The 9,721-nt window shown below is 32.8% G+C and overlaps 1 protein-coding gene across 2 annotated transcripts; it reads right to left on the bottom strand.

Annotated features, from left to right (window-relative positions):
- Nucleotides 1–1,821: 1,821 nt before the first annotated feature.
- On the bottom strand, nucleotides 1,822–8,160 carry LOC137743118 ((R)-mandelonitrile lyase 2-like). Of its 2 annotated transcripts, none has more exons than XM_088680100.1 (5): nucleotides 8,075–8,160; nucleotides 4,325–4,459; nucleotides 3,544–4,203; nucleotides 2,356–3,202; nucleotides 1,822–2,168 (listed from the first exon to the last, which is right to left on the bottom strand). In XM_088680100.1, exons 2-5 carry the CDS (start codon nucleotides 4,425–4,427, stop codon nucleotides 2,117–2,119), a joined length of 1,662 nt encoding a protein of 553 aa, XP_088536226.1. In that variant the 5' UTR covers nucleotides 4,428–4,459; nucleotides 8,075–8,160; the 3' UTR covers nucleotides 1,822–2,116. The 2 variants fall into 2 exon arrangements, with proteins under 2 accessions (XP_088536226.1, XP_068339125.2); XM_068483024.2 differs by having other exon boundaries at nucleotides 8,022–8,156.
- Between the last annotated feature and the right edge of the window lie 1,561 nt (nucleotides 8,161–9,721).

The following is a 9,721-nucleotide window of genomic DNA, read 5'->3' as shown; positions in this document are numbered from 1 at the left end:
AAGGTTTTATTTTTATTTTTTTGGTGAATTAGAATTTTAAGTTTTGCAGATGCTTTTGACCTTTTGTTATTTATTTAATTTTGTTCTTAACTTGGACTCTTAGGAACTTCTCGGCCTGCATTATCTTATCAATATCATTGACATTGCGTTCACTCATAAGATGTCTTTAAAAAAATGCAAATAGCGATTAAATTAATATGTATAGTTTGAAGAAAGGTACCCCTTGAAAAGTCGACTTTATCTATGTCAGGTACATAAATTATTTCCATCCAACCGAAAAATGGCGTGGAATGGAATTCTGCAAATCTGACTAAACTTTGTTTATTTCTATACACACACATAATTATTCCTCCAGTCTGCGCCTGGACATTTGTGGTGCCTTGGGGGTTACGGCTTAACAACACATACATTTCTTATATGAAATTACTTTTTAAATCGTCATTCTATATAGCCGACTGATTGAACCACACGATCTGACCTGCAGGTTTAGACCCTGACCAATGAATTTCATTGAACAATAAAGTTCACGAAGATGATCGATGTTGCATGAATAGTAGATTGCTCAATAGTTGTGATATACCTTATGACAAGGTTTATACAAGCTGATCAGCTCGGAAAATATTAACCAAGTGGAACCGGACGTTGCATTGCATCAGTAGTAGATTGGTCATGATTTGGCTAAGCATGGATGCCATTATATACAATTAGGTGTCACTAACACTACTGTTCTTTATTTTCTTATTCATTAAGTTTAGAGCACAAACTTGTATATTTAGAGTTTTTAAATCCTGTGAATAATTTCATCCTTTGTATTTCGACTACTATTTACAATGAGAAAACAACTGCAATATTATTGCGCCAATTCCTATCCAAACTTTTAAATCTTAATTATCTGAAGTAGCATAGTTTCATTCATTTGTATTTGGACTCTCTTTCTTGTAGTATTAGGGCCACCGACTCGGATCCAAGCTTTTTAATTCCAAATGTGCTGGAGTAACTTCATTCCTTTGTACTGGACTATTATTTGGGATTTGTAATCAATTGTCATATTAGGTCGTTAGTATCATTCCTTTAATTTTTTTCGTTAAGGAAAAACATTAAAAGCAATTATTCGCCCTGTTAAGGAATACAGAGAAAATCTTGCCTTATAATTTGGATGAAAAAAAAGGCTCGCCGAATATATATATAGCTAAGAAGAGTACATAATGGAGACAAAGCTATCTTGGCCAAAATCCAAATCATTCGAGTTCTAAAGAGGTATGCAAATGCAAGAGTACATTTCTTGCACAAAATCAATTCTTGTATCGTGCTTGGAAAGTTGTGATTTATTTTAGTTTTGTAGATTAATAAAAATAGATTTAAATAATTTAAATTAAACATTATTTTAATTTCCAATAAAAAAATTAATGGCTTTACCCGATGAACAGATTCGTGGAGCAAACTTTTATTGCATTTTTATTTTAGTTTTGTTAAACAGTTGCTTTCATCTAGCTAAAGTATTTAATTTGCAAAAACTCTATGTCATCGAGCAAGATATATTCGTCAGCCAAGGGTGGACGCTCCTTTACCCGAAGACTTTGTTTCGTCCATTGAAATTTTAGGTGACGAATCCTTATTTAGCCCAAAAAAAGTATTTCGTCTGGCAAGGAATTTTTTGTAGTGTTAATTGAAAACAATTTAAAAAGAAGAAAAAAAAATACCCGATAAAACTAAGGGAAATGTGGTCGCCTTGGTAAAAAAATACCAATAAAAACCCTACTTCTATTCAGTAAGAGCTTTCTTCGAGGAAATTGCCTTCACTTAGGTTTATCCATATCAACAAAATATGAATAACATATCAATGAAATATCAACGTTTGGACAACATATGGATACATATTGAATTTTAGGGAGAGGGCTTTATTGCAATAGGGTCATCGAACCAATTTCCCTAAAACTAATGTGCCTATAGCTTTGATTTAATTTCAATTGTTCTATCCATCCAGTACCACTTGAGTCTTGAGTTACATCATGACTTTATTAGCTAAGTTTGTCTTTAGTAAAAACCATAACACTAACCCTTGTTCAATAATCTTCAACTTATTGCATGACAAATTAACCATAATCTTGAATTATGATCAACATCCCTTGCAAGCTGATCTTTCTTCCAGCATTCGAAGGCCAACATGCCTGCCCAAAGAACAAAATTTGGAGTGGGAAAACAACAATATCATATTATTAGGGAAAAAAAGAAAAAACCAAATAATTTATATTTCGGATGATTTAGTAGAAATTATTTAGTTAAATATAATTAAGTAGTTGTATTATGTACAGGTAATTTCTTCTGGTTTTATTTGAATGCATGTAACATTCATACCTGCCTAACATCATAAGAGTGGCTTGAGGATTGGTCCCTGGTGATAAACTTTTGAACACAGATCCATCAACAACACGTAATGCCTTGATCCCCCTGACCCGGAAATCTCCATCAACTACTTTTCCGACGAGGCATCCACCATGGTAGTGCCAAAATGTGGCTACTGTATCTCGACAGAATGTTTCAATGGATGCCACATCTGACTGGTTCATTGGTAAAGGCGGTCCAAAAAGGTTAAAACCATTTTCGCCTGGCAAATCTCGAATCTTAAACGGTTTCAATGAGTTTGTTTTTAATAAATCACCAATTTTCCTCACGGCACTAACACAACGAGAAAGGTCTGCTTTCTTTGCAAAGTAGTTGAATTTGACATTTGGGCCGACTTTGACATCATAGGATGATTGCAGTTTAAGAGAACCATAGGACAATGGTGCTGGATTTTTGGTAGCAATGTGCCCGAAAGTTGAATTTATCGTCATGGGAATAGTTGGATTAGGGAAAAGACTGAAGGCCATAGTAGAAAATGGTAAGCCGGAGAAAGTCTCTATATAGTAATCACTTGTGATACCAGCAATCTGTGCAGTAGAAGGTTCTAGTTCAGATGGGGGCAAAATGGTAACGTAATGACGAGGATTGTCACGCATAAATTGGCCAACGTGAGGTTGTGGGTGAACAACTGGGATTTTAAGAGATGAAAGGTACGACTTCGGGCCAACACCGCTAAGTAGCAGAAGTTGAGGACTCCCAATTGCTCCTGCACTCAATATAACCTCACCCTTACCACGTATCAATGCCTGATGAGACCTCCCGTTAGAATCAGTGTATATGATTCCTTTAGCTGACAAACCTGCATTAAATCGATATTAGAACTGAACATATATTTAATTTACAAGTTATTAAATATATAGAATAGATTCAAATTCTTCAAATATATCAAGGAGTTTTTTTTTTTTTTTTTAACACCCTGATAGATTTGATTTTTGTTTTTCAATCGAAACATATTAATGTACCTACACGTATGTATATTCACAGTTATGTACGCAACATACAAGATCAAAATCAAAGTCCAACCAAAATCCAATCTAAAATGGGTTTAATGAAAAAAATAAGAAAACCTTGACTCATGTTATCGAAGGATGGAAATCTACATCGCCTTTAATTAATTGTATATATCAAATGTTAGCATACCTGATGCTTTGGAAGAGAAAATGATCCTCTCTACTGCGGCATGAATTGCAACTCTCAGGTTTTTTGGATGTCCTTTATTTAGTAGTTCCACAGCTCCATGTCTTCTTCCACGATCGTCAAAGATTGTACCCGTGATTTTAGTTCCCTGAATGTGATCCAAAGTAAGTCCATTGTCTGGACGAACACCAGCTTCTAACAATGCATCTTTCACAACAGATTGCCAGTGTGATAAATTCGGACGGAACACTAGGGTGTTTTCAACCCACTCGTATGAATTATTGACTAAGTTCATGTCCAATTTAATTCCTGATTTCTTGAGGAATTCACTGTCGGCTCTTGAGTAAAGACCAACATTGATCATACTTGACCCGCCTAGGACCCGACCTCTTACAAAAGCTACACCATCTTCTGATGTGAACCTCTGGGCCGGCGTCTTACCATCATCTTCTTGCATGAAAGTTGCAAGAAGCCCAGCGTTACTCAACACGTTTGGATATGCTGTGGGAATATCTCCCCTTTCTAGGAGGAGCACGGAGTAGTTCGCGGATAAAGTTGCTGCCAATGGGCACCCTGCCGTGCCCCCTCCAACCACAATGTAGTCATATTTTTCTTGCAACGGTAGATCAGTTGCGTTACGTACAAATTTCAAGTAGCTAAAATCTGCAGTATATGAATAAAGAGATGAGGAAACAAGATTATATAGCGAGAACTGTTTCTTATTAAATTTATGTCATGTAAGTTACTCGAAGAACCAATAAGACTTTTAAAATACATTTACTACCTTGGACGTCAGAAGGAGTGGCGAATGAATGAACCCCCAATTGAGGGCAGAAGACAAAAAAGTACAAAAGCAACAATATAGCAGCAATTGCTGATTTCTCCATATTGTTTTCGAAACAAGATACACGTTTTTCTCCTGAAAATAAAATATTAAAAGAATAATTAGTTTCTTGTTCTTCAAGTAAAGACTTTTGGAGTAGAGCCATACTCTAAAACACACAAGTTCCCACAAGTTTTTTTTGAGAACTACTTTTCAAGTTGCTAATTCTAATGGTTCCCACCATTCAAAAGCACTTGAATGATGTGACTGGGTTTGATGTGGACGCACTGGGAGGCCACACGCTGTCGCACTTAACATGCAGAAAACTTGAAAAAAGTTTGCGCCCAAGCTGGGTCAAAGCAAGGACCAAGTCCCTTGTGTTGGTTATGTTATTGCAGCATATATATATATATATATACACTCCTTGGTTTTTTTTTTTTTTTCCAGAAATTTCCTATTTTCAACATTGAAGTCAATATTGTCACAAATTGTGCGATTTTGACTTCTTGTCAGAATTTAAAAATTTTAAGTTAAAATATTCATAAAAATAACTTAAGATAACAAAATTTATTTGAAAAAAAAAGTTAACAAAAGAAATTTGAGACTAAACTACTTGTTTGACATTTAAAATAGCTAAGTGGCTAAATTTTAGCGATGCAGGGTAGGAGGAGAAAAACAATTTGACAACATAAAATTTGTCTTTGTTTGCCAAATTTTGCATTTGGCAACTTCCCACTGGAATTGGTCTCAAGAAATCTTATTTTACTTCAATCATTTTTGCTTTTTAACAAATATTCTATCATAATTTAAAATAAAACGTTCCTTTTCTCAAGAAAATAATACCATTACAAATTTCTAATAAAGATTTTTTTTTTTAAGATAGGATAATATTTTAATCATTTAGATATAAACTAATATAATCTTGTGGTTAATATAAGTGCAAAAGAGAATACTATTAACCAACTAAGTTACAAGCCACTTGCTATTAAGATCCTTAATTTAAGCCTATAGGTGGAAAATAAAATGAGAAAGAAGATGAAATGTGAGTACAAGTAAAAAGGAAGAAGAATATTTTCACAAAAATAAAAAGGGTGTGCTATCCACACACTTTTTTTTTACTTCTCACACACTCTCTTAATTTTCAGCCTTCGAATTGAATGAATTGAAGAAGATCAAAGACATAAATTAATAAGAGATGTGTGAGAACTAAAAATGAGTGTGTGAATTTCACACCCAAGTAAAAATAGAACTAGGAAATAGAATTTTGTTGGAATATTCGATTTTGAAGTGTGAAATATAGAGTATGATTGGACAAGTAAACTTTTAGTGTTGGAATAGTATGAAGTTATATTATTTTAAAATTACATTTATAATTCATAACTGGTGGTTATATTTTGGATTCCTCGTTCTACGATATTATTATTGATAGTGTCATTATTTATCTTGACATATACAACCAAATTATAACAATTATAACCACGTATTTACTTTCACTATGTAATTAGACTATTTTCACTTAAGTGACCATTAATTTGGCTGCCATAAGCAAATACAGCTTCCTTTTGTTTGGAGAAACGAAGAGAATATATTATCGAGCCTCTTGGGCAACCATTACAAAAGGAAGTTGAAGTGTAAAGCATGCCTTATGCTCGTTGGAACAAGATTGAACCAAGTATAATCAGACCGAATAGAATGATTAAGGGTTGGTTTCACATTCTTGAAATTTTTTTTAAAAGTTACTTTTTAAAAAAGTTGGAGCTAAAATTGTATTTAGTAAACAAAAAAAGTGTTTTTTTTTTAATAAAACATGAGTCCAAAACAACAGAAAACCATACTTTTTTTTTACAGTACATAAACCTCAAACTAGCCCTAAAATAGCCAATGCATTTGCCACAATATTGACCTCCCTCCGCACATGAGCAAGTACAACTTTTGTGAACTTACTATGAAAGACAATTGATGAATAGTGTTGAGAAATAATGGAAATCAAATAAGAAATTCAAACGCATGAAGACTATTGCATAAAATTTGCACTGAAGCTAATTGTTGGAATTTCTTACTAGGGTATTGGGATCTGTAGCAAAAATTATATTGGAATGATATATAGAGTTTTTGGGATCATGTGAACCCATTGACCCCTCCGCCTTCCCCTCGCTACAGCATGTCAACTTCACACTAGGTGGATCTAGAATTTTAATATGGAAGTTTTAACGAAAAGCATGCAATACTGTTAATTTTAATGAAAAACCACATTTTTACACTAAAAAGTCAAACATGGTACTATTCATTTTACCCTTTATTTTGTCCTTAAAACTCAAAGTTTTCAAGCCATTTTTTATTAGTTTTCTTTTTTAATATCGAGGGATTCCTAATGTACAAATTTCAAAACAATTTAGACTCAAATAACATTAAAATTTTTAACAATAAATATTTTTCATTCCTAAATCATGATAGTACAAATACTAAATTTTTCAACGATAAAGTTTCATACTACGAAAAAGTTTCATCGTATTTCATTATCAATACAAGAAAAAGAATTTTACCAAACAACTAAACTATCACTTAATCATTAGTCTCTCATTTTGTTGAGAAGTGAATGCTTAATAATATTCATGGTGAAAAATGCACTATTCATTAATGCAGCTATAACTGATAAAACCGAAGCTAATGCAATTTGGAATTATTCAGAATAAAAAATAATAAATCATATGCACTAATGAAGACATAAAAATGTATATATGAATTAACCAGCATATGATCAAATTAGTAAAAAGAAAAAAACAAACTATAACACAATAATTATATCAATATTTTCATCTAATACACATAAGACAAAAATTATAAAATCTCATGTGATGGTGGAGGGACGTGGATTAATGGTGGTGGGTTTCCGTTGGGATTCGGGTTGGTTGGGTAGGTCTGGGGTTTGTGTTAATTAAATGAAGGAATTGCATGAAAAATTGTTGGGCCTCGGGCTTGTAGATGGAAGAGAGTTTTAATTTTATTTTTTTAGAGTGGCCTGCCCAAATCGAGTTTTGATCAGGTCATTAAAAACAAAATAAAAACGAGTAATGCTGCATTTATCATTTATTTATATCATCATTTATATCATCTTTCTAATAAAAGTAGAGTCAGCCCGCCAATGCATGTATATCTCATTTCTATTAGAGAAATGATACAAATAATTGTACAAATATATAATAAGAGTAGAATTTTTGAATTAAGACTTCTTCATCTTCTTCATTAACCCTCTGCTTACTGTGCTACAATCTATAGAGTTCTAAAACCAACACGTATTCAGACCGTTGGGTGGTCCTCAAAGGTCTTTACAGTTGCTTCTTAAAGCTTTCAGAAGGTCCCGAGACCACCTGGATTTGTTAATAAATTTACCCTTGCTTCACACGTGAGTCAACCTAACTCGAATACCATGTTAAACATAAAAACTCAAACACCATGTTAAGCATAAAAGAAAGCAAAGAAGGAAGAGGAAAACAGAAGAAACACTGTATATTTCATAGACCGAAGGGAATGAATAACTAACTTAGCCTTCCCTTTCTCTACTTATTCACGGCCCTTCATTTCTTACACTTGACAACAAAAACATGTTTATTGACAATATCGGATTAGACTGTTAGTGAAAAAAAGAGACAAGATTTACCCGAGACGACAATATCCCGTTTGGTTTTGAAGCTATTTCCAAGAACTCCTTACCCTCAAGGCAATGGCATAGATATGCCGTATCTTATTCCTTCTTATATAACTGCTCCCTAGGCCGCTGAAAATTCTAAGCATCTGTTGTTGGATAATTAGCAACAATTAATGACAATTTATATATATAAATAAATTCGAATATACTAATAATAAATAAAACTCAATAATTTGGCAGAGTATGAAAAAAAACCAAATTAACTTTAAACGTATACAATAATGATTGAGATTTGAGTACCGTAATGTATTTAAAGCAAAATTTTGTCCTTACTCTGTGTTTACAGTTTGATTGTCTTTCGCTTAATCATAATTTAACAATTTAAGTCAAGATATGAGGAGTTAGTTGGCATTTTAGATTTGATAATGGAGAAGTACGTGTTGCAATGAGTTTTTTTTTTTTTTGGTAAACACGTGTTACAATGAGTATGGCGTACAAAATAATTGCCAAATAAGAGAATCTCGCCAAATTAAGTGTAGGAGAGAAATCCTTTACGGAAGAGACTGATGGATTAGACTGCGAAATGGATTGAAAATCGAGTCCAAAGGGACAAAAGCCGGCAGAAGAAATAAAGCTTTCTAGATTTGGACATTGGTAGCCGATTTGACCCATGACTTTTTATTTATTTATTTAATTTTTTTTACAAATGATATTATCTCTATTAATTAATAAAACACTTATTATCAATCAAAATCCTATGAAATTAGCAGTTTAACTTTATAATTAAAACAGAACATGAATAAGAAATATGAGGCAGAAATGTAATTTCACACAACCAAATTTTATTTATTTTTTCTTTTCAAAGCCTCACTTACATGTAATGTAAACATATATCTAATTAAAAAAAAAAAAAATTTCTCTCACACACTTTGTGTGTGCCCATATGCTTGTATACATTAAGAGGAGAGAGGTATGTTAAGTCAATGAGTTAGTAATAGTATAGTTCAAATTCGCCTTTAACGATAATCGAGTTTTAAATCTATAACTTACAAACAAAAGTGAAAAAAAATACAACTAAATCGTAGTATTAAGTGAGAATGATATGATTTTTTTTTAATAGACAAGTTAAAACTTATAACCTTGCGATGAAGTATGGTTGTTTTTTATTTTATTTTATTTTATTTTTTTCTGTTGCCAAAACTCATCGTGTTTGGTCAGCGCTTCCACCAACAACGGTTGCGTGACTGCGCGTAACAGCACAATGTTATATTAGAATTTTTGAGTTTTAAAGATGTTTATGACTTTTTGTTATTTATTTAATTTTGTTCTTACTTGAATTCTTGAGAACCTGTGGGCCTGCAGATCTTATCAATATCATTGAGATTACGGTCATTCATAAGATCTTTTTGAAAAAAGCAAATAAAGATTTAATTAATATGTATAGTTTGAAGAATGTTACAGGTACCCCTCGAAAAGTCGACTATGTCTATGTCAGGTACATAAATTATTTCCATCTAACCGAAAAATGGCGTGGCATGGAATTCTGCAAATCTGACTAAACTTTGTTTACACACACACACAATTATTCCTCCAGTCTGCTCCTGGACATTTGTGGTGTCTTGGGGTTTACGGCTTAACAACGCATACTTTTCTTATGTGAAATTACTTTTTAAATCGTCATTCTACATAGCCGACTGATTGAGCCACACTAT

The sequence above is a fragment of the Pyrus communis genome, chromosome 11, assembly GCF_041283825.1.
Source record: "Pyrus communis isolate YQ-2024b chromosome 11, ASM4128382v1, whole genome shotgun sequence".
In the NCBI taxonomy this organism is placed as follows: domain Eukaryota; kingdom Viridiplantae; phylum Streptophyta; class Magnoliopsida; order Rosales; family Rosaceae; genus Pyrus; species Pyrus communis.
Note: the sequence above shows the minus strand (reverse complement) of the source record. Positions and strands in the feature narration are given on the sequence as shown.

Bases quoted from the DNA above. Each gene is read 5' to 3' on its own strand.
- LOC137743118 (XM_088680100.1), bottom strand. From the start codon at position 4,427: ATGGAGAAATCAGCAATTGCTGCTATATTGTTGCTTTTGTACTTTTTT. The intron at 4,204-4,324 runs GTAGTAAATGTA...CATATACTGCAG, and splicing joins CACTCCTTCTGACGTCCAAG to ATTTTAGCTACTTGAAATTT. The intron at 2,169-2,355 runs GTATGAATGTTA...TTCTTTGGGCAG, and splicing joins ACTCTTATGATGTTAGGCAG to GCATGTTGGCCTTCGAATGC.